The sequence below is a fragment of the Sphaerodactylus townsendi genome, linkage group LG04, assembly GCF_021028975.2.
Source record: "Sphaerodactylus townsendi isolate TG3544 linkage group LG04, MPM_Stown_v2.3, whole genome shotgun sequence".
Taxonomy (NCBI): Eukaryota; Metazoa; Chordata; class Lepidosauria; order Squamata; family Sphaerodactylidae; genus Sphaerodactylus; species Sphaerodactylus townsendi.
In genome coordinates this window covers 111,661,724-111,687,543 of record NC_059428.1, presented here as the reverse complement: position 1 = coordinate 111,687,543, position 25,820 = coordinate 111,661,724, and the positions used below count along the sequence as shown (strand labels likewise).

Genomic DNA, 25,820 nt, shown 5'->3' with positions numbered 1-25,820 from the left:
GTGACTGCCTTCCAAAGGATAACATGTGGAAGATGATTAAATTAAACATCCACTAAACTTCATTTTAAATTATTTCAGAGGCATGGCATGGTGTTCAGCAACCTCTAACCACAGTCCTTCATTCTGGCACAGCTCTGTCTAAAACTTGACACATCAATAAACAAAATCAGTAAGATCAATTTCCTCCAGTTTGTTTTCAGCTTGCAGACCTTGCTCATCTATAAAACTAACCACACTGAGGCTGTTATGACACCATCCCCTTTGTTATATGTCATCTCCTTCTGAGCCATTAGTAATCTACCCAATGTGCCCCCTTCAATTTACGTTCATAAGTCCTGCTTCATACATTGACATTTCAAGAGGCTCCACTCTGTTCTCTAACGCAAGCTGCTTGCTAATGACCTGTAGGTGGATTAGACTGTAAACAGGGGAGACAGCGATGGCTCAGGAGTAGAGCATCTGCTTGCTGTGGAAAAGGCCCCGGGTTCAATCTCCTGCATCTCCTGTTTAAAGAAGAATCGGTTTTTATACCCTGCTTTTCTCGACCTTTAAGGACTCTCAAAGGTGTTTCATTTTCCCTCCCCACAACAGACATCTTGTGAGTTAGATGGAGCTGAGAGAGTTCTCATGTAGTATGAGGTGTTATGAAAGACCTCTAATGGAGAGCTACTGCCAGCATGAGTACATACTGGTAAAAGGCGGGGAATAAATGCAAACAAACAATTGCCTTAATGGACCAATGGCCTGATTCAGTGTGCAAGACAGCTTCATGTGTCCCTGTGACACTGAGAGATGTGTTTTTACTTCCTCTCATATCATATGCATAGGGGACTATTAGGACTGGAGCCATATAGAAGGAAGCGTAGATGTAAATCTTACTCAACGCTTTGGGTTTTTCCCTAAATTAAGGGTTAGTTATCTTTAAAAGGGATGTGATGCTGGGAGTTTCAGAAACGGATTGTCCAGTGTTCATTTTTCTATAAAACCCAGAAATACAAGGCCTCAACTCAGATCAGGACTGCAGTGTGAGGAAAGGGGGGGATTTAAGCCTTTCCCCCTGTGCATAGTTTTCCCAATCTTCAGATCTCCAGAGCGTTTCCCACTATTTTGATGGGGTGCCTTTATATTTACTACAGTGGGGTAACTAGCAACTCCTGCAGGCCATTTCAGCTTGGAAAAATGGCCCAGGCAGGAAAGATTAATCCTCTCCTTCTTGTGTCTGTGTGCTGTCAAGACACAGCCGACTTTTTCAAAGGAGGGTTGCCATTAATTCCTCAGATGGGCTGAGAGAATTCTGAGTGAACTGTAACTAGCCTGAGATCACTCAGCAGGATTCTTGTGGAGGAATGCTTCTCTTAGAGGAGGATTAATGATGAAGGGAGTTTTGACTCTTGAAAGCTCATCCCTGAACATTTTGTTAGTCTCTAAGGGGCTCCTGGATTTGGATCTAGCTTCTCCATTAGTGCAGTGTTTTGGGTCTAAATTTAGGCTCCTACATCTGATTTTGAAATGCTGCAAACTCCATTCACATAACTTCAAATATATCTGTTTGATCCTTCATCCTTTATTTAGAGAGGTGTATTTTTGCCCATCTTTTTTCCCTTTTAGGACTGATGATTACATCAGGACGATTTCTGCTGACCAAAACTGCACAGGGAAAAGAAGAGTTAATGCCTCTTCTACCCCATGTGACTTTGAACATGCGTGGCTGATATTAGCATTTTTTTAAAAAAATCACAGGTCTTCCCTGGTCTCATCTGTTTTAGATTCTTGATGTGGTGGGCTTCAGAAGAGGGCTAGCTCAGTTTTGAATATCTCGTGTGTATGTAAAGTGACATCAAGTTGCAGGCAACTTGTGGTGACCCCAGCAAGGAGCTTTCAAGGCTAGGGAAAAGCAGACGTGGTTTGCCATTCCTTCCTCTGCAGAGTCTTCCTTGGTGGTCCCCCTTACAAATATCAACCCTGCTTAGCTTCTGGGATGGGTCAAGATTGGGCTATGCCATGCTGTCTTTCCTTCCTGAATGCCTCCTACTGAATTGTACTCTGGAGGCCGGGGAGATGGTGGGGATAGAGCATTTGGAATTAGTGACAACTTCACAGTGAGGGGAAAGCTAACCTTTTACTCTTGACAGATGATTGTTGAACATTTCAAAATGTCCACATGTGCAAAGGGTTCCTTCCTGCAATGTACAGGGCCTCTCTCCATGCACAGTGTCAGGCAGAGTGATGGGCCCTTCACAGCAATGAGCTCATCAAGGTATTGACAGATTGGTATGCAGCCTCCCCTGCAACATCTGCCATGTGTGATCTTCCTCAAGTCATGCTTACAATACAAAACATTCAGTATTTGGTGGAGTCCTCTGTAGCTGCTTTTATGCAGCATGTCAGTAAGCAGAAGAATTTGAGTTGAGAGTCTGGGTGACGAGGACTTGGCTTCTTTCTAACTAAATACTGGGAGTTTTATTAAATATGGTTAATTTTTATAACTTCCTTCTCCTCACTACCGGGCTTGGTACACATATGCACCTCTGGATGACTTCTCATTAAGTAAAGTGAATGAGTTATCAAATATGTAACATCTCAGGCAGAATTTTATCTCACTTAACGCAGAATTCCCTTCACTCAGGTCTATTCAAATATTCAGTAGCCAGCCACAAAGTAATCAAATGTAGAAAAGTCAGCTCTTGGGGGGGATTCAAGTCAGTGTTGCCAAGCCCCTACTGGAGGCAAGAAATCTCCAGCCTGAGAAAATTATTCTCAGGCTGACAGTGTGACATTCCTTTTGGGGAAAACCTGGAATTGCTGTCAGTTTTCCCTATAAATAACCAGAAATTATATGGTTGTACCATAGAGTTTTCATTGACTCCTAGACAGCGTGACATCACTTTTGGGGAAATCCATCACACTGTCAACCTGATGGCCACCTTGGCTATCCCTCCTCTTGTCTTCTGCTTGCTGCTTGACAACCTTAAATCAGATCCATATTCTGTGTTATATATTAAGAATGAGACATATCAGCATGAGCTCTGATTTTTCTCCTAAAAATTAGCCCTTATTACAAAGTAAACTTTTCAGTGAAGAAGTGGAGTAAAGGTGTTTGAGGCTATTTCATGGTAAAGGGGGCAATTTCCCAGCATTGAAAGTGAGAACCCATAAATAAAGCCTGAAAGCACACACTTGAGGAAGCCACCCAATCTTCAGGAATAAATGGGGTGCAATCCCTAAGTTAACAAAAATGGACAAATACTGTGGCACTCCTCATATATATGATAGCATTGACAGCCCATGCTCAAGCAATTTTGTTCACTTTCATGGAATGTACCAATAAAGTTAACAACACAAAACCTCAACAATTCTCTTGGTTCAAAATAAAATTAAAACAACACTAAGTCCAAACTCTTTGGAAAGGGCCATTGCTGTATAGTGGACATAATACTGGGTTTGGATTGCAGGTAACACAAGTTGAAATCTGTCCTCAGTTTATATAGTTTGGTGGGTGGCCTTGAACAAGCCAGCATTATCTGCACAGGATTACCTCTTTTAAACAATATGTTTGTTTAAATGTTGACCATGAGGTGGTTGGCAGATCACTTTATCAGGAATAAACCACTGCTAGATTCCATTTTGGGATGAAATGTTGGTGTAACTTGATATGGTTCTTCCAGGTGTTTCAAGGGTGCGGACAACCTAAACCAGCACCAGGATTAAGATCTTCTCGCTCTATTCCTGATAACTTTCATAACCGTTTCCGACCCTACAATCCTGAGGAAAGGCCAACAACAGCTGCTGGGACGAGCTTGGATAGGCTGGTAAGTCATAATTTCAATAGTAAAGAGATCTTGATTGTACTGAATTGGGAGGAATCCAATTTAATAATTGAGTCTTCCCACACCTTTGGACTACCGCAGTTGCTGTATGAAGAAGAATTATTGTGTAATGAATACCTGTTTCTTCTTGCCTGCCTTTATACAGTATAGGCACAAGTCCTTAAAAATGAGGATTTTCGTCTGCTGGAGCCTTAGTAATCATTTACTTGAGCTCACTTTTGTCCTTAACTGTTTAATATCATTTCAGCGATTGAAGTTTTATATAATGGAGATTTACATAAACTACACATACTGAACATTTACATTATGATCTTATAGGCCTGGCTTAATCATGACTTCTAAGTTGTCCTACTGAGCGCAATCCTAACACAGAATAAAAATAGTCTTTCCACTCATATGGCAGAATTACACCCTTTTAAGCCCATTCTTTCAGTGGACTCTGTGTAGGCTTACACTGTCAGTCACAGAAGCAGATGCCCTGATGAAACATGTTTATTTATTCATTTGATACCATAATATACCACAGATCTCCTTTTGTGCTTCAGGCAGTTTACAGTTCAGAAATAATACATGCAGTGATTACAGGGGGCAAAAAGGGGAAACAAGTAAATTCTGGCATCAGTTTTTAGATAAATCTGTATGACTGTTCAATAATATTCAGATGGAAAGACTGCTGCAAGAGTTTATGAGGCAGAGCTAGGCTGGTGACAGTGGGTATTTCCTACTGCTGCTTAGCGGCGTAGTAAGAGAAAAGTGTGCAGGAAAATCAGGGGCAACAGGCAGTGTCCTGATTCTTTGATGTCACTCCCTGTGTGCCCAGAAGTGATATCAGCACATTGCTGGGGACAATCTAACACATTCCTGGCGACATGCTGATGTCACTTCCAAGTGCATGGAGAATTATGTCAGTCCATCGCCAGCATTGTCATTTTTAAAATCATTTTTACTGGGTTTTTAACAACTACAACAAAACTAATATAGAAAGGGGAAAAAACAAAAGAGATCCAGCCACCCTATTCTACTTACACAACAAAGACCTATGTTACATAAACAACATAGACTACATATAACTAATTGACTTCCTGCCTGGACCCTGCTGTCAATCTTATCCATAACATTATTTCATTGTTTATTTAACCTCAAGCCCAACATGGGTTCCTCTTTTCCTCTAAACCTTTTCTAATATATCAACTTGCAATTTGAAACAAAAAGAAAAACAATCTTATCCTCTGTACCTAATTTCCTATAGTCAATTTTTTTACCATAAATTTCCCATTCCTTCCCTTATCCCTCTTCTCTTAACCTTATATCTGAATTTACAGTCCCAATTTTATTTTTCATTAACTTCCCCTCTTGTTAAAACATTAATTAATCTAGCAGAACATTTTTATGTAAGGACTTTTTAAATCTTTGTGAAGATCTGTTTGGTGCTCGTTATTGAAATAATTCTTTGCTGTAAGTGGAGAAATCTCCTTCCCATCAAAGCCATGAAAGCTCTATCTGGTTTCTTCTTAAAGTGTTCACCAAAAATGCATACTCTTTCCTTTTCTGTAGGACTCTTGAAGGACTCTCCCTCATCACAATGATGTCTTCTATCTTGATTGTTGATTTATTGTTTATTTCCAAAATCTGATCTTCCATTTCTTTAGAGTAGAAGTAGATAACAATGTCTCTACACAGTCCTTTCAATTCTGGACTTTTAAAAAAATGTAGCTCTATAGATTTTTTCAATCTTTGACACCATTTCTTCCTTGATCTTCAAATGATTGGCCAGGACTGAGGCAATGTTCTTGTTCAACTCTTCTTTTGATGGATTTGGATCTTCTGATACCTTCCTGAGTCTCAAGGCCTTTTCTTTGATTTCATACTCCTGTTGAAGAATGGTTTGTTCATGTATTTTAACCTCAAATTGAACAGAGTCCATATCTTATTTAAAGGTTTTCACTTCCTCTTTGTTCTGTTCCACCTTCTCTTCTATTTTTGCTATTTTTATTCACCTTTAATTTCTTTAATATCCTCATGAGCTCATTCATCATTGTGGGAATATTATTATTAACAAAGTCTTTTAGAGAGTCTGATTCTGCCCTGAGACTCAGCAGATTGGCAGATACACTCTTGAGATTTGTGGCCATCTCGCCTATTTCAAAGGACACAGAGCCCTTCCTAGTGTCATTGCCCTCTTGATGTCACTTTTCCCACAATTTCTCAGAGTTTCCAGTACTTTAATGGAGGAATCAAATTCCTCCCTTTCTGGTTGTTGACGTATTCTAAAGATTGTTTCTTTTCCAGTTTTGTTTTGGCAACCCACCAAATGGAATAAGTTCTGGAATTTTTTTCCCTTAAAAGAGCTGTCTCACTCTGCTGCCTTCTCCTCTGGGAATACAGCCTCATTTAAACAGCTTTTCTGTGTTCTCCATTTGCTTTTCATTTTATACCTCTTGAAAGATCTCCTGGATTTTGGTGGGCTTATAGGCAACAGAATATGGACTCCTCTTTCAATCTCTTTATTTCTTCATTCAGTCCATAAGGATACACGGCTTGGATGTTTCACCTTGAGGGGGATCAGTAGGTCAAGTTGGAAAAGGTGGCGGTACCACCAACTCCAGCTTCTCAACTCCAGTTGACCACTATGGTGAGTGTTACAGTGCAATCCTGCCTACAGGAGACTGCTTCAGGAGTAGACGTGGCTTCTCTGGCTCTGTACTTCATCTGGAGAGGCTTATGCAGCTCTTTTTTGTGCTTGGTAAAGCTAGAGCATGCCAGACACAACACTCAGTGCCATATTCTGTACTGAAAAAGCCGCTAGCAATGTCATTAAGTCTCTGACAAGGCTTCCCCAACCTGGTACGCTTTGTGCTGGCAGCCCTTGGCAGAACCCATATGGTGATGAGCCACAGGCAAACCAATGGATGAGATCTATATGCATATCACTGACTGAATCAGCAGCCAGAAGAGTCGATCTGATGCTTACCCAAATGTACATTGAAAAGCACTTCCAAGGGTGGATTTCATCTAGCCACATTATTTCAGACATTAGTACTTATTTTAAGTGTGACTGAAGCTGGATCCAGATATACAAGTCCTCTCTGTTCCTGCTGGCTCCCTGACTATCCTTGCTGGTATTTGGAGACTGGGGAAATAGTATTACCAAGAAGAAGACAATTTCTCCACATACATCAGTCCCGCAGCATCTTATTAATGTCCTACATAATCTCAATCAGAAAAATTGAGTTTTGCATGAGATTTCTGGATAAGACCTGACAAAAGCCTGCACTTGAAGTTTATCATTTTTGGGAGCATTTCTGTCTAAACACATTAACAGCATAACTTATTTTATGACTTTTATTTTGCAAGCTCAAAGATGCTGACTGGGCACTCCCAGTGGTCTTCTGTCCAGACATCAGTCAGCCCCATAGTGACCTGGTGTTGACAGTGTTGCAGTGTCAAGCCATTCAGTAGTTTGAGCTGTTGTTTCCAGATAGGTTTCGGTAGCAGAAGCTGAAACTTGGCAGGAATTTTGTATTAATTCATTTTTTAAATTTGTGCATTTGGTGCTCCACAGAACACATTGGCTGTGTTTCATACAAGAGGATCAGGCTGTTGGCAGGTTTTGGCTCTCGGGAACTTGATAAAAGCACCTACTTTCCCCATTGCTGCCCCTAACCAGCTTCTTATTGGTCTTCACATGCAAAAGAGAAGAAAAAATAGGGCTGCAACAAGCATGTCAGCAATCCCAAAAAGGAAAAAAAAGATGTCATGTGACTGGTGACAGTGCCAATGTCATGTACAGCTACTACACATTTTACTATTAAAGCTTCATCAGAGGGAATCTATAAAAACATAATTCTACAATGAATATAACTAATAGAAGAACCCCATCTTAAAAATCACAAAATATTGAAATTAATGTTCATTAAAAAGATAGGGTAAGATAAGGTCATTGACCAGAATAAGATAACACCAGAGATACCCCCCTGCCTCAAAGCTCACCTCACTGTCTCCTCTTCAGGCCAAGGGGTACTTGATGGCTATGACTGGTCCTAATCGGTCTCCTCTGAAACAAGGTCACATTTGGTTGTGTGCATCAGCAATGCCTGCACGATGCTGTAGTCCAGGCCTTTCCCCCTAACCTTCTCACAGCTTGCATGTTTGACAATCTGGAGTCTAAACAGAACGCAGGGCCACGGTGTTGCTGGAGAGCATTTCTGCCACTTAATATACATCTCCCAATTATTGCTACTCTTCAAATGAAATGGTGTGAGTGTCTTTGCAATAGATAGATCTGTTTCTTCCCATGACAGAATTGAACATGCCAGCGACTGAAATAAGTAATCCAGTGCCTGTCACATTAAAGCACAGTCGCTTCAACTCCCAATTAACTTTACAATACACTCATTTTTACAAGCTCCACTCATAATTAAATAAGCACTTATTGTTGTGAAGTATCCATATGCATAATGCATCTTCCTTCACTCAAGTTTAATTAAGGATTTCACAAAACATCCACGCTGGGGCACAGAACTTGCTTTATAACGACATAAAAAGTAAGCAGTGGTGTTCAAGCCATTGACACTTTATGCCATATTCTGTTCTCCTTTGGCCACATTGTTTTCTATAAGAAGAAGAAGAGGAGGAGGAGCAGGAGCAAGAGCAGGAGTTTGGATTTATATCCCCCCTTTCTCTCCTGCAGGAGACTCAAAGGGGCTTACAATCTCCTTGCCCTTCCCCCTTCACAACAAACACTCTGTGAGTTAAGTGGGGCTGAGAGAGCTCCGAAAAGCTGTGACTAGCCCAAGGTCACCCAGCTAGCGTGTGTGGGAGTGTGCAGGCTAATCTGAATTCCCCAGATAAGCCTCCACAGCTCAGGCGGAAGAGCTGGGAATCAAATCCGGTTCCTCCAGATTAGATACATGAGCTCTTAACCTCCTACGCCACTGCTGCTCCTATCAGAACTCTATCGTTAATATGATCAGCTACCACTTCTCCTATATGTGACGTACTCTCAGATTAGCCTCTGCCATTCATACATCAATCTAGTGATTTTTTTGTGGCTGATCGTTGTATTTAATGTGCAGCCACTACACATTTTACTATAAAAGCTTCATCAGGGGGAATCTATAAAAACATAATTTTACAATAACTGTAACTAATAGAAGAACCCCATCTGGTTTTCGAGGGAGACAGGATTACAGCAGGAAGTCCTACTCCCAACAGGCATATTCACTGCAAACTGTGCATAGGTTCAACATGCATCTGAATACCTACAATACTCTCTCCCTTAGGGCTGGCGTCAGCATATCCTGAGTGGGCCAACTGCCATGACCCTGGGCTTTGGCAGGGCCCACTGTCACAGACCACCAACCTCCAGCTGTTCACTTTCCCTTCCACCTTTACATGGGACTTTCCATGTCCATTTGCTTGCAAGCATTCCACCACCCAAGGGAAAGTGATAGAAAAGTGCATGAAGTTGGTGCACTGAGGTAGCAGTTGCAGCCAGTGTTGCTGGGGAAAAGGCATAAATGTGATGCACTGGCAATGAGCACAGATGGTGGGACAACTTATGAGAAAGAGAAGGCTTCACAGGAACACACACAGGTGGATGATTGGAATGGGAGGCATGAGGGGGTCCAGGTGGTGAGCAGAAGGGGCTGGTGGGCATTTGGAGTGAATTGTACAATATTGCAGGTGCAAATGATGTCACTTCTGGCTTTTGCCGGAAGTGATGTCAAACTAGCATGATTCTGGCTCCACATCATTCCTTCCCCCCCCCCCCCCCCCCCCCCCCCCCCCCCACGGCTTTGGAAGCACACATGGGCAGTGCAGATAAGAATCTACCCATTTGGGATTGATGTACATCTTCCAGTTAATGCACATGGGTTAAAGAAGGAACTTGCTACCATAATGCCATGTTGTTCCCACACCCATTTGTTCATTCTCCTGAAAATCTCGTCCCAAAGGTGCCATGTGTTCCTGGAAACTCACTTTTTGTGACCCCCGCTGAGCTGGCTTTTATACTCATATTCTTGTATACTCTCCATACATTGCCTTTGTTGTACATTTCAGCCAATCAGGAACCAGCCACTAAACTGGCCAAATCAGCTGACAAATAAGGAATAAGTGACAGTTTGATGCTTGGGAGCTTGCCAACCTCATGAATCTAGGCTCAGTGGTACCAGAGGAAAACATTTTTGAGCAATAGTGTCTAATCAGCATGCAAACCTCATTGTAAATAAGTCATTCTGTCCTGTGCAATCCCATTAGCTTGCTGGGGTGGGTTTAGCATTTATGTGGTGCTGCCAAATTCTTCACAAGAGTATCGCTGAAGTAGCAGACCAATAACCAGACTTTCGCTTATCCATATGTTGCACCTCATAGCTAGTTCCATGATGGGAGGTAGGCTCATAGCCAGAAATTTTATGGGAGGGTACGTAAGTGCTTGGAAAGGGGCTGGAGCCCTGATCATACCAAATCCTGAGACCCAGTGGATAGAGCCTTATGATGTATTGTCAAAGCCTTTCATGGCCAGATTCAACTGGTTGTTGTGGGTTATCCAGGCTGTGTGGCCGTGGTCTGGTAGATCTTAAGGACATAAGAACATAAGCCATATTTCAGCTTCATATGCCCCAGTTCCCCTCAGGCAATCTGGACAGAAATTGCCTTACATTTTCCTTTCTATATCCATAATGACTTTTTAAAAAAAATTTAAATGAAGCTGGGAATTCAGTAGTTTCTCACTGGGGGTGGAGGATGCTTAACCCCCAGCTCTGGTTTCCTTCCACTGCTGCTGTAGCCAGCAGGAGAAAAATAGTGTAAAATAGTTATTAGTGATGGCTTGACATTACGTCCACAAAAAACTGAGTAGTGATGTCATTCCACTCTATAAATTGCCTGAAACTCTATGATTTTACTTTGGAAACTCGGTGGTTTTATAATAGTGTTTGTGGTGATTCCTAGAGAGGCATGACATTACTTCTGCTTTTTCCCTGCAAGTGACATCACACCATTGCCCAGTGGCACCCCTATGTCTTCACTCCTCTGAACTCGATCGGAAAATCGAATATATATATATGTATATAAAATCGAATATATATAACTCCCGCTTATTGGAAGGCCATGCCTGGCAACCATAGAATTCACAGTGGAAGCATGATGCATTTGGAGCTACAAGTCTGATTCAATGCAAGCAGACAGAAAAAACAAATTTGTTGCTATTCATATTTCTTTATTGATAAATTCATTAGTCACTTTGCTAAGGAAATGTCAATGTGATTTGTAAATGTAAAGACATAATATGGTCAGTTAAAATACTCTGACTAAAACACAAATGTTAGTAGCTGTAAAATAAGTGAACAACAATCATATTAATTAAAAAATAAGGTCCATCTAGTTCATGTTTCTGTTTGCAACAGTGACCAGACAAATACTTCTCGAGGTTCTCAGGTAAGAAAGATGATTACTCCTGTTGTCTAGCCACAGCTTGCCATCCTTGGAAGTCTTATTATCTCTTATCACAGACATTTCAGTTATATTTTCATATAGGTGTTGATAGAGAAGAAGAAGAGTTGGATTTATATCCCCCCTTTCTCTCCTGTAAGGAGACTCAAAGGTGCTTACAAATTCCTTTCCCTTCCCCCCTCACAACAAACACATTTAAGGTAGGTGGGGCTGAGAGAGCTCTGAAGAACTGTGACTGGCTCAAAGTCTCCCAGCTGGCATGTGTTGAAGTGCACAAGCTAATCTAGTTCACCAGATAAGCTTCCACAACTCAAGTGGCAGAGCTGGGAATCAAACCCGGTTCTCCAGATTAGAGTGCCCCTTCTCTTAACCACAATACCACGCTGGCTTTTGTGGTGTAGTGGTTAAGAGCAATCCTCCATAATGGTTGTGATCCCATGAACCAATTTCTTGTCTCCCAAGAGTTTCCACCCTTCAACTCCCAATGACACCTATTCCCTAACATTTGTCAAATCACAATGAATAGTCTGGTCTCCCGGACAACTTTCCAGTTATCACACACTCTGTTGTGTTAAAATGCAGTGATGCACAGTAATGGACTGGAAATATTAGAGCATATGTTTTGCATGCATAGTTCGGTTGTGCTGGCTCACCAGTAGAAGCCTGGAGAAAGATCCCATCTGAGATCTTGCTGAGCTGTGCTAAGCCAGAGTAAGCAAACACAGGCTAGATGGACTAATCATATAAGTTTGCTTTGTACGTTCGAATACATCATGTGACTAACACGAAGAATTAATTCTTCAGTAACACTATCTGAACATGTTCCAACCACAGTGAACATTTTTGTCACTGTTTGAACCAAGAGAAATACAGTAGTGGGATTCAATTAACGTAGCTAGCAGTTCCCCGCCCCCTGCGTTCCCACTTACCTGGCTTCTGCGGAGGAATGTGGCTGGCAGGGAGGAGGTGAAGAAAGGCAGCGGCTGCAGTTTGGCCAGGAAGGGCAAGTGAGGGGCCTTTTAGAGCCCTGGGGCAGCCTGGCGCCTTTCCGGGGCTCGAAGGCCCCTCGCTTGCCCTCCCAGGGGAGAGCCAGTGACAGGCCTTTCAGAGCCCCAGGGTTCGGAAAGGCCCCTCGCTCACCGGTATAAACCAGCTGAATCCCACCACTGAGAAAATACCACCCAAAAGTGATTGCAACTTACAGTGGGATCAAACTAAGAACAAGGGCTTTGAAAGAAAGCTGCTTTTGATAATATGCTGCTGAATAGTTTTATATTGATTGATCATAACATAGTCCAATATGAGGCAGCATGGAGTATTTAAAATGTGTCAAGGCATCAGTCTTTGTCAGTATAAAACCCAAATGTGTGTGTCTGTAAATAGTCACATGTGTTTGGAGGAGATAAAAAATTCAAACTCATCAAAGACCCACAATCAAGTATGTCTCTCCTTGGACTGTAAGCAAAATGGCACATATTTATTTCCTGCTTGCTTTTTGTTAACTCATTGTGCTAAAGTCACCTGGTGGTGACTTTTGTTTTAAGGTTGGCAGGGTTTTTTTTCAATTCCTCCTTCTGTTTGGGTAGAATGCTGTTTGATACATTCAATGGGGTCATGAAAATGGAGAAAATTCAAAATCATTCAACGGCAAAAAAAGATATCTGTTACAGTTTTGTATGGCTGCAGCCACACAGTTGTTGTGCTGTACCTGTCACTCACAACTGGATCGTCTGGTCACCAGGAAAATCCAGCTGCAAATTATTGTGATAGAGCAACAATAGCATGATATCCACTAATGTGTGGATGCTGCATCATAGTGTTACAATTCTTTTTTCCTTCTGTGGGTTTCTGGTGTTAGCAAACAATATAGAAAAGTAATCTACACATTTACCAGGATAGCTTAACAGTGGTGCAGCAGTGGCTTTGAAGCTGATCTGTGCATATTGTGTGTAATTAAATAAACTCAGCTGTTTGCTGTGTTGAACTCTCTTTTTTCTCTTTCTCTCTTCCTTTTTTGCTTCCCAGAGGACTATCTGGAGGACAATGCAACATGGTGTAAGCTCCGGTATTCTTATTCTTGACTTTCATAACCATGCGCCTGTTTCTGAGTCTGCCAGACACACTGCTTTCTAATCTCATGACCATCATGTTCCATTTGCGTTTCTGTGGAATGATTTCATTTCTAGTTCTCTGAATCTTTATGTGTGAAATAGATGGGTTCATTTCAGTATCCCTCATTTTCTATGGTGATTTTTAATCAAGGCCACTGTTTCCTAAATTGCAGCTACGTTACAGTCTCAGAATGGAAGCAGCTGACTATAGGATATTGCACCACAGAATTGAACTGTGGATCTGCTCAATATCATGTAATATCAAGCAATAAGTCGTTTTGAATTCTGGATGAATTATGCAGAAACCTTTGCCTCTTCCTTGTGGTACTCTGTCTGGGATGGGATGGTTTGGTTTGGAGGGACTGGATCCACCTGGGTTTAATGTTGTGTATTCCTTACACAGGAAGCTATGGCCCCCTAGACCTGAGCACAGCTTTTGATTATAGGACATTTTTGAGATCATTAATGCATGTGGTCACCATAAATCAGAAGTGACTTGATGGGACATACACATACACATTCTTAACCAATCTGGGTTGCTGTTCTCTGGGGGAACTAATCTCTGTCACATGGATTTCAGTTGCTATTTCAGAAGATTTGGGCTGATTATGCATAAGGTGTCTGCTGTGCGATGGGGTGAATGTTTGTTGCAGCAAGATTTCTTGTACAGACGTATTTCCTTGAGCCCACCTTCACTTTCCATTCTCTCCACAGCAAGCAAGACCACTTCTAGCACAACTTTTAATTTGCTTCAATGCCAGAGGGGTAGATTTGCCAGTGAGCACAGCTTTTCCCCAAACATCTTCCCTCCACCCATGGCCAGCTCCATCCTTCCCAGTCCCTCGCACTGCTGTCCATGCCTTCCCCCTTGCCTCTGTTGCTGGCTCCTTCCTGCTTCCCTAAATGCTCATATTGATATATCAATACACTGATATACTATTAACAGAGAGTTGACTTTTGCAAAAAACAGTACAAGCAGGGTCTTCTACCTCCCCCGCTCTACTTCAGCCCTCCCTGATGACCAGGAGGGCTTTTAAAAATTTTATTTCAAACACACCTTCATTTTAAAACAAGCCTGTCTCTTGTCCAGCAGCAGCTGCAGGAAATGTGTGTGTGTGCATGTGTTGAGGGGAGGGGGAGGGAGGAGGGAATAATATCAGATCTAGGACATGATCTCCTTGTTCAGCAGTGCGTGGCCAGGGAGCTGCTTTGCCTCTTTCATTTGTGGAGGGGGGGTATTTCTGGAAAGGGACCACAAAAGAACAGAAATATCGATATAACAGGGATTTAGAAGCTTTTCCAAAGCCAGCAATCTTGGCACTACCAGGTGTGATGAGATCTGTGCCTTTAAGGCTGAGTTCATGGGCAGAGTTAAGTAAACCAGGAGAAAAACTGGGCAGCCAGGAGTGAGTGCCTCCTAGTGTGTAAACAGAGAAATGTGAGGAGACTGCACTACAAGCCCACTGTGCAGTGAAGAGCCCCAAGGTAAGCATTTCATGCATAATGGGCCTTGGAGGTTGGAAAACCTTACTTCATATCAGTAATGTGTTTAGGCACTGGTATGGCCAACACCTGATGTTCCTTGTCATATGTCTCCAGGGAAGAGCTGGAGTTCTAGCAACCAGTCAGTGGACTTTTGTGTGCTGGGAATGTGCTTTGCTTATTGTTTTGCTTTGCTTTGTTTTGTTTTGATAACGACTGATCTGTGTGAGCTTCCATGAAACGACCTTCCCGGAGCCAGATGTCTATGTTTAATCAGGAGCTAAGAGGAGTGCATTGCTTGAGAAAGAAGCTCAATTGTGACTAAATATCTCCCCTCTTCCTATGGAAAGCTCCGCTGCGGGCTTGGCTCTTCAGGAACAGACCTACAAGGAGAGCTTTCCACAGGAAGAAGAGGGGTATTTGATCACAACTGAGCTTCTGTCTTTTGGTGAGACAAGATAGAGACAGACCGGATGGCTGCTTATCAACAGGGTACTGGGAGGGGCTGGTACTTTGAGTATCTGATCGTTTGGACATGAACTCATTGACAAAAATCTTCAAGGTGTAACCAGCTTCTGATACTTCTTTCAATTAATGGAATTCATAATTAATTGAGGTTGTTTGTTTGAAGATCCAAGTCTCATGACAGGTATATTGTTGAACTTGTAGATTTATATCCACTTCAGAAGGCAGTTTTGTTGGCCTGCAGTAGATTCAAGTCCAGTCACACCTTAGAGACCAACAAGTTTCGGGGATATAAGATTCCAAGAGTCAGTGCCTTTGTATCTTACAAAGGAAGCTGTCATCTCTAAAGCTTATATCCCAAAAATCGTGTTGGTCTCTAAGGTGCTATTGGACTTGAATTTAGCTCTTCAGACTTATGTTAGGCAATTTGTCTTTCTTTACAGTCTTACTGTGGGAGGTGGGGTTTTGCTCTTGGCCAACAAGACCTGATCAGTTTCATGGTAATTTCAGATCTGGGCCCAGTTATTGGAGAGGTTTGCTTTTGGAACTGACCCTTACAGAATTAACTTTAATTGCTGAAGATAAATGGGGCAGGTGAGCGAGATAACTGTCTACAAGGAGGAGAGGTCACCGTAATGACTTGGCTGGACTTTTCTCATTCGGCTGCCTCATCAGGCCAGTAGGAAATGCATTGTGTTCAAGGAGAGAATGGGCTTAAGAATACTTCCTGGGGCCTGCCCTCCATTTCTGGAAATTGGAATCAACTCACATTAATCCTGAGGCTGGAAATCATTTATAGTTAACTGATGTTATACGTATCAGACAAGAAGCATACTTTATTTTATTTCTCAAACTATTGCAGAGTATAAAAAGAAAAAATAACAAAATCTCAAATGAACTGAAATAGTCTCTGGTATCTCTGGTGCTTCAGGACACAGTCTTTTCCAGCGTCCTTCAGGATAGCTGTATTCAAGTATGGAATATGCTAAAGGCACAGGGCCTCATAAGGTATCAATCATACCTCCAGGCTAGAAAATAGCAGGTTCGGATGCTTAACAAAGAAGCCAATGATTTCCACCTGCCAGTATTTTTCACCTGCCAGGTGATAAGCTGCTGCAGGTGAGATTTCCGCACGCATCAAATTGATAAGGTTGTGCCTGAGAAATGCCAGCTGAGGATCGAAGCTCATCCATACTGACAAATTAGCATTTATCACCCTCATCTCTATCAGAATCTGTTATCAGCAGAATTACTGAAATGGATTCATTTAGAAGTGCACTTCATAAATGGCTGCACCTGCTAATGCTATTAATCATGTGCGTGGTATTTGTAAAGGGAAAAGAGTCTGCTGATCTTTATGACTGAGTTCTGAGGTAGATCGCTGTTCTTCAGATCAGGAGCTGAGTTGCTCAAGGCTGCCTGAGGAATCCAGGGAAGATTTGGGATCGGAATTCTGAAACCCAGTGCTGTTCCACTGGGGGACTGTTCTACCAGACGATGGGTCAGTTGGTGTAGTGGTTACACAGACTTAACTAGGATTTTTGAGACCTGAGTTTGAATTTTCACTCTGCCATGAAGTTTGCCGGTTAACCTTGGGCCAGTTGTTCTCTCTCAGCCTAACTTTCCGCACAAGATTGTTGTCCTGAGCTTTGTGGAGGCATGTAGTAGATAGTGAAGACCTGCCTACCAATACTTCCTCTTTCCACCACCCCTCTAATTCCTAACTGGCATGTTGAAACTCACCTTTAGAACCAAGAATCAGAAGATTTACCAAAAGGTACACCTTTTCACATGTGAAGGCAGGAGTCACCCTGTGCGGGTGTCCACATCCTGCACACAGACTCACGGACTTCTGGCATGTGGCCCCAGACAATGTAGGAACATTTTCTATGCTGCTCTCTATGCATGCACCCCAAACTACAAGGGGAGGGCTCAGAGAATGCCCCACATATCAAGGCTCTGCTTCCCAAGAGTTTTGCTATTATAAGGAGATGGCAGTAGATAAGGTGGTTTCCCCAGAGTTTATTTGACGCTTGTAAAACAAGGCATCTTCTTGAAACCAGATTTTGCAAATGGCTGGCCAGCAGTATCATAACATGCAGGCATCTGCATTATCATTTTCCCACATGATGATACAGTCAGGTGACAAAGAGAGACGAACAATGTAGAAAATCCTCCTGGGAGCTCTCAGTGCATGCAAGCACACACACACACACAATCTTTTAAAATAGCAATATTATTCCAAAGAGCAGTCAAACAAGTCTGTGACCCAGGTGTTGCTTCTGTGTTGTTTAGGAACTCTTTTCCAAAAGGAGCTGCATGACCACTTGGCTTGCACAGAAGAAGTGCTGCTAACTATTTTGGAGCAGGCCATTTTAGCAGGTGGTCTCAGAGCCATTTCAAGGCAATCACCATGAGGCGAGGGCATTGACAGGCTGTTGGGCCTTGGCCTGCTCTCATCCAGAGGTGTTGTAGGAAGAAGAGTTGGCCTCAGTTTATGTCTGGCATCACCTTCCCAGGCCAGACCTCAGGTGTCCAGGTCGGAGGCGAAACCTTACGGTGACAATGTACCACTGGGACAGCTTGCTTCTGGCTTCTGGTGGTTTGGAAGGAGGCAACCGGCACTCACTTCTGGATCCATGCTGCTGGCAACCAGGTCTGAAGAAAGCATCTGAGGTGCCAACATTCCAGTGAGCCTTAATTTGCTTTTTTTGAGTTGGCAACAGGCAGTGTTCCTGGGCAAAATATCTTGAACCTGCCCTGGGTAGTCTTTGAATGTCTGCAGCTTCTCTTGTTCACACCTGTTCCCTTTGTTGTTCAACACCCCATCTCCCATAATACTCGGATTCAAAGGCACCCCATGAAGTTGAAGGGACAAACAAAAGGAAATCGTCTATTCTGTAGGGAGACTGTAGTGATGGCCACAGGCATCGAGTGCTTTAAAAGCGGGTTAGACTGATTCATGGAGGAGAGAGCCATCAGCAGCTACTAGACTTTGTAAGTAAAGGGAGGCAGTAAATCTCTCAGTGCCAGTGCTAGGAGGCAACACCAGACCTTGGCTTCTGTGCTCTATTTGTTGACCCTCCAGGAGAACTGTATCTAACTGGGTGCTGGGCTAGATGGGCCACTGGTCTGATCCAGCAGGACTTGTCAATATCCCTACAATATGAGGATACTGACGTATGTGACAGGACAGGCATTCTTAAAGCATTTATAATGCTATTGAAATGTGCATCATTGTTGTCACAATAAAAAGACTTTCACCGTTCCTTATCTGTCATCTTGTAGGATGGCTGACTTGTAGCCTTATTTTATGACTATAATGATGATGCGCTGGTAAGAAACAAAAAACGTCGTCTGAACTTAGAAATGGGGTTTTGTTTCAGTTCCCTTTGGGGCTGATAGGTTTACAAATCTACCAAACGTCACATTTTTCAAAATTCATGGATTCTTTGTGTAGGCTGACAAAGAGTGAGAAAAATAAAAGACTCTTGAAAATGACTGCCGAGGTGACCTTTTATGCAACATTGTAATGTGTCAGCTCATTCTGAGTCCCCAAACAACCATGACAGATAGAACACTAATTAGATTGTAAGCTTCTGGGCAGGGCCCTGTTACTGTAGAACAATGAGTTGACTTTAGGTGCTGTAAAAATGATAAAGGATGAGGATGAATCCAGTTTCTGTAGGGCACGGAGATGGTGCAGTTTTTCCTGGATTTTTCTGTGACAGGCAGTGGGTGGGGATTCCTGTGTTTTGCTGTTCTGTCTAGACCAGGGGTAGGGAACCTGCGGCTCTCCAGATGTTCAGGAACTACAATTCCCATCAGCCCCTACCAGCATGGCCAATTGGCCATGCTGACAGAGGCTGATGGGAATTGTAGTTCCTGAACATCTGGAGAGCCGCAGGTTCCCTACCCCTGGTCTAGAAGGAGGAGGAGGAGGAGTTTGGATTTATACCCCACCTTTCTTTTTTGCAAGGACACTCAAGGTGGCTTACAAACTCCTTTCCCTTCCTCTTCCACAACAGACACCTTGTGAGGTAGGTGAGGCTGAGAGAGTTCTGAAGAACTGTAACTAATCCAAGGTCACCCAGCAGGAATGCAAGAGTGCAGAAACACATCTGGTTCCCCAGATAAGCCTCTGTCTCTCAGGTGGAGAATCAAACCCAGTTCTCTAGATTAGAATCCACCTGCTCTTAACCACTACACCACTTTGGCTCCTGTACATGGTCTGTATATAAAAATTATTTTGTGCAAAGAAAGCAGGCCCAGATGCCTTCTTCCAGATAAACTAGCTTTTCCATAGGTAGTGAATTTTTGACACAAAAGAACACTCTTACAGTCTCTGCTTGAAGATGAGAGTGGTAAAGTCCCAAGAGGATTGTGTTATGTGATTCAGCTGCTTGGCTAAATAGGATCTAGAACTAAGATGGAGGACACCCAAAGTCACACATTAAGCACTAAAGCAGGGATTGCCTCGCTGGTATTGCTCCAACCATTGTGTCTCAGAAAATACTTGCCTGTTCGTTGTGAGATTTCTCACTGAATTAAGATTGTCGTAACGTAAGCATCCTTTTGCTTACCATATGCATCTTGCACAGAATCAATTGTTAATGGAATAAGAAGTTTCCATGCTCTGATTCCTGGGGATTCTCAGGTTTTGACAATGTGGAAGTGGGGTAAATGTTGCAAGCCACTTTGTGTATATATGAGGTAAATAAATAAATTTAATGAATGCTGCCATCAACTGAGAAAAACAATGGACCCACTTTTAACTGTATCATTCTCAAAAGCCATTTGTCAAAATAGATGGATGCTGCCTTTGAACACCATCCTAAAGCGTCAACACAGCAGTAGCTTGATTCCTTACTTGGCCAAGATGCATTGGGATCCACCAGAGAGAAGTTTGAGCATCCCTTAATAGCTACTTTTTCACTCAAAGGTGGCCTGAGTCAGATATGGTGAACCAATGCACAGGCAGTTCAGATGTGTAGAAGAGCATATGGTACAGTCTTTGCATGATTGTACCACTTCAGAGAGCAGGTTAAATATCAAAGATTTATAAATCCTTGCTAATAGAAAATAAGGTTCTCTATTATCTATCTCCCCAAGAGATTAGTTTTCTACATGTGATAGTCTTTTAGTGCAGAGAAGTATTCACCCAAACAATCCCGTCTCTACTCAGCCTCCATCTATTCTGGCAAAAAAAGAATCTGATCTTTCTACCAATGGAGTGAAGTCACAGGCTACTACTGGTGATTTGCACTTGTTTGGGAAAGGACATGACAAGAGTGGTACCATTTTCACTAGACCATTCCAGAGAAATGTTCATATGAGATCCAAGAATAGAAATGATCAGTCCAATTGATTCTCATTGATGCAACCAGAATTTATCGCCGTAGCCTTCAAAGAGGACCGTAGCCTTCAAAAGCGAAATCCTGGTTCAGCTATTCTCTTGACTCCAGTTTCTCCAAGACATTTTCAGCTTTTCTGTTTTAACAGATGTATGATCTGGGTAAGCATAACAGAAATGTGCTGCAGAGGATTTTGCGTTTGACAGACACAGTCATAACAGGAAGTGAGTTTAACAGCAAATGAAAAGCAATTTCCCATATAGCCTTTAATACGCTTGACATTTTATATATTTTTATGTGGATCACACTGGTGCTTATGGGTGGGATAAGGGAGAATAAGCTCTTAAATCTTGATTTATTTTTCTTTCCTCCGGAACTTGCTCTCCTGGTGAACTTTCACATAAACAGCAACTAGGAACCATAAAGGGGTGCTTGTGAATTTGTGACGACGGTGCCAATTCATGTGTCATTTGCCATTTCCAATTTCAACCCAACCCCAAAATGAAGTGAATAGGTGTTCCTCAGTGGAACAGGCTTCCTTGGGATGTGGTGTGCTCTCTTTGGAGGTTTTTTAGGAAGAGTCTAGGTGGCTATCTGACAGAGTGCTAATTCCGTGAACGTAGGCAGATAAGAGAGTTGTGAATTTCCTGCATTGTGCAGGGAGGGAGACTAGATGACCCTGGAGGTCACTTCCAACCCCATATTTCTGATTCAATATCAGGCATCAATTTATACAAATCCCCTAGCTTTGAAAATATGATGTTTTCAACCTGGAATATCTATAGCATTGAAGTCTAATAGGATTTATCCAGCAGCTTGCATCCTGGATTTTAGTACAAGAGCAATGAGGTATTGTAGGAGTGAAGAAAAGAGGAAGTGGTGCTTGAAGTAGGGACAAGCTGAGTGACCCTTTCTGCACAAATCTCCTAAACTTTTGTAAAATGTTTGTAAAATGTTTTCAACCCCACTCCCCACTTCCACCCCTTTTGTTCAAGCTCACTCGCTTGAAATCATACCTGGAAGCTATTTTCTGTTTTTCCCTAATGTGTGGTCAAATCAGTGCTTCGTGCTGCGGTTCCCTGAGTCTTCTATAGTAGATGCTGTGAAAATTAAGCCCCCCAAAATCTCATTCTGAAAATTCTGAAACATTCTGAAATGCTCCAGAAACTAGGCAAGGGCTTCTTCCGGCAAGGAGTGATTCAAAAAATGGCATCTTAAAGGGGTAGCACATAAATGGAGCCTTTTCAAAAACTTTTCAGCCAAAAGAATCACTAGAAAGGAGGATGCATTTAAAACATTTTGAGGCTGCAAATAAAACATTTTGAAGGAAAAACATCACAGAACTCCTTGGAGGAAACATTTTATTTCCTGCCACAGATTGGTCCTTGCAGTACTTTCAGAGGTGGATTTGCATGGAAATCAGATGATCCTGACATACCTTTACACTAACCTCTATTTAAATGTATAGACCTGTACCCTTAATGAAAGGCTGTTTGGATGGTACCCAGCCAAAGGTCCCCCCTTTAAAATCTCATTGAATGGGAGAGTTATGCAGGGGTCTGACTCACTAAAACCACCATCGGATTTCACCATGCTTCATTTTAGCTGGATTTTAGTCTTTTGTTCATAGCTACAATTGACAGAAACTTAACTTTTAAACTTTAAGGATAGACAAACTGGTCTTTTTGAAAGAGTCAGCAAAATTCTGTGCTAGCAAATTGCATTTCTTCAAGGGCAGTTGTGCCACAGAGATTCTAGTGCATTGCCTATGAAGTGGGTAGAAGAAAGACAGGCAGATAAAGGATAATGAAGAAAATGTGTTTATTGCTGCCATTTAAATGTCATTCTGCTTTAGACAATGTATTTACAGCAATGAGGTGTTTTGATGTTTCATATTGTCGGCACTGCTCCATTGATGACTTCCATGTCATGTTTGCTTAGTCAATCCAATTTTTCTGCTCCATTCAGTTTCATAGGGTCAGCCTAGTCGGTGAATAATCAGATTTCCCTGCTTCTCATTCATACATCATCATTTAGAATTGTCAGCACAGTTCCTGCTCAGGAACCGGCTCTTGTTTTAAGCTACAATATTCAGTTTATTGCAGGTTGCTGATTTGTGAAGGATGACAGTTTGAGTGGGCTTTTGTGGAGGGAGGGGGGCAGGCTAGGCAAAAATCTCATCCTATATAACAACAGCTTTATTTCACACTAAGCACATGAAAATCTTTATATTGGACTTTCCAGGCTTAAAATGCCAAGTGGGGAAGTTGTGATGAGTGGCAAGACTCCAGATGTGCATTCTGAGCTCGAATCATTTAGTTATATTTCATTTTAGTGTTGTGGTTTTTCCGGGTTGTATGACAGTGTGCCAGTAGCATTTTTTCCTGACGTTTCGCCTGCATCTGTGACTGGCATCTTCAGAGAGTGATTTTTTTTGGTTTTAATCTATATATATTGTTGTATGCTTTTTATTGTTGTGCACCGCCCTGAGCCCTTCGGGGAAGGGCAGCTAATAAATCTAAAATCTAAAAGTATAAAAATAATGTATGCACCAAGCAGTCAAAGAAAACTGCTGAAAATTTCATAGACGTTAAAATGACAACCCTGTTGCCTTAATGAAAATACTTTTTTCCATTTTAAACATTCTGTAAAATGATAGAAGTGTGGAAGCCTCTCTGGCAGAATGAACCACATTTATGTTTCAAGTTATCAACCAATCTGAATTAAAAAGAAACAAAAAAAACTAGCACAACAAAAGTTTGGTTTTTGCTTGGGTTTTTGCAGAGGGGGGGCTAGGATTTTCTGAGCAAGTGTCAGGAGTATAATGTTCACTTAATCCATGCTTAAACTACACAACCTATGCATATGCAGTAAGAATGCAGTCTCCCAAGAACCCTTTCCTTGAAGCAAGACACATTGAATAAAATTAATGGGGGCTTATTTCTGATTATACCTGCCCAGGCTCACTCTCTAGGAAGCAGGTTGGAGAACTGAGCTCCTCAGTTCCTTCAGTGGGTAATGCTGGCAGCCACATAAAGACCCCAGTGAAAACTATGCTGTGATGTTGTTTCGATCAGTGACAAAGAGGGGATAGAATGACCAAACTCCTCCCTTCAGGTGTTTCCCAACCCAGAGATGGCAGTCCTTGTAAGGAGCTTAGATGAAATGTGAACTAGAAACATTGTTTGCACCTTTCCTCATATATTTATGAAAAATAATATTTTCCTGTTGGTGTCCTAGCTCATAGATCAGTATTCTTCAAAATAAAGAAATGTAACTCACTGTAAGAAATCAGTCTACTTTTTCATTGAGTGGGCCTCTTTTTCGGCAGGATCCAGCTCTGAACCAGGCCCACCTGGAAAGAGGGGGCTGTAGGGACTGAGCCCTCTAGAAATGCTATGGGCTAACTTCTGAACTGATCAGATATTCCGACATAAAAATTTGTACCAAACCACCCTGGCCTCTTCCAAGTTCTACAGAACTAATAGCCCAATCCAGACAATGGAGGCGGCTGGGGATGGTGCAGCTGCCGCATTGCCCCGCCACCTCCAGAGGGCTTTCCAGAGGTGCAGGGAGGGAAAAAACAGGGAGAACTCCCCCCGCCTCCAGAAAACCCTCTGTTGGGGCCAATGGACTTACAATGTCACCATTTGGGTGATATAAGTCCAGGGCTGGGGTTGTGTTGCAACTGACCGCAAACCTCAGTTGGGAGCGAACTAATGTCCGCTGTCCCCACCCCCCATGCTGGTATCTGTGCCCCGCCTCAGCCAGGACTTTTGGCTTTTGCAACAGTGGGGCTGCGGGATGCCCAGGTGCCTGCATATTTGACCGCTATGCTAGCACATTTGCCCCTTGTGCCAGTGGAGTGGGCACCCATGCTGGCCCAGGGATGTGCTCGCTCCAGAGATGGGGCTGATTCCCTCCTGAATTGGGCTGCCCATCAGCTAGAAAACAGACACCCCCATCAAGAACCTTGTACCTAGCCACCAACTGATGTATTCTAATACAAATACCTGATATTCTGTTACAAATACGAAATCCAGTTCTTCTCATGATAGAAGAAGGTATAAAATTTGACATGTATCCTTAAAACAAATGCAGACCTCATAATCCTTAGACTTTGAATATTTTAAAAGGGGACAGCAATAATTTTCAAGTAGGCAATTTTCCCACTTTGTGGCAGGGCCTGTTATTATATCTGAATACAAGCATATGGAAAATAATTTAGCATGTACATGTGTGTTTTTGTTTTCTGTGTTTTTTAAAAGAGAGTTGCTAGAAAAATTCAGAAGTATGAAATACCCTACTAAATATCATATCAAGTAATATTCCAAAAATATATGTGGATTATTGAAGTACATAGTGATGGTAGCAAGACTAATATATGCAGCAAAATGGAAGAGAAATATCCAGATTTGAATGAATCGATGAGTAAATTAGTTGAATATGCAGTTGTGGCGTAATTGTCCTTTATGCGTAATTGATCAATTTTAGAATTTCAAAAAAAGGGAATGTCTTCTTAAATTGTACAATTGAAAATTAAGAATAATGTTAAAAATCAAGTTAAACCAAATCAGTGGAAGAAAGATTTAGGCAATATGTGTTTCCCAATAAATATGTTACTACCAGAGGTGGGATCCAGCAGGTTCTCACAGGTTCCCGAGAGTAGGTTACTAATTATTTGTGTGTGACGAGAGGGGGTTACTAATTGGTGATTTTGTCATGTGATTTTTGCCTTAGTTATGCCCCTCCTCTCAGCAATAGCGCGCAGAACTTGAAGCAGTCTAGCAGGAGGTGCACCGGCGTGCGTGGCAGCCTGCGCCTGCGTGCATTCGTTTCCTGTCCAAGGACTGGTGCAGTGGCTGCGTCCTTGCCACAGCCCTGCCCAGGAATGCCCTGCCCCCAGAATGCCCAGCCACGCCCCTGTTGTGCCCTGCCCAACCCCATTGGCGCTACGCCACAGTTTGAATCCCACCACCATGGGAACCTGTTACTAAAATTGTTGGATCCCACCACTGGTTACTACATATGAAAATATATCAAAGAGATAGAGTAAGGTAATTCAAAAAATGTAAATTTAGATAGTAAGCTCCATTCATGTCTGTTTGTGTTTTATAGCTGTGTTT

General features: G+C 42.3%; 1 protein-coding gene across 2 annotated transcripts in view; it reads left to right on the top strand.

The window, feature by feature from the left end:
* Positions 1 to 25,820, top strand: part of GPC6 (glypican 6) — a 942,204-nt gene that overhangs the window by 874,161 nt on the left and 42,223 nt on the right. The window contains exons 6-7 of one of the 2 annotated variants that reach the window (XM_048492940.1): positions 3,666 to 3,809; positions 13,308 to 13,337. In XM_048492940.1, coding sequence (XP_048348897.1) covers positions 3,666 to 3,809; positions 13,308 to 13,337 — 174 coding nt within the window. The remainder of the gene's footprint in view (positions 1 to 3,665; positions 3,810 to 13,307; positions 13,338 to 25,820) is intronic. The other variant, XM_048492941.1, reaches the window with a different exon arrangement.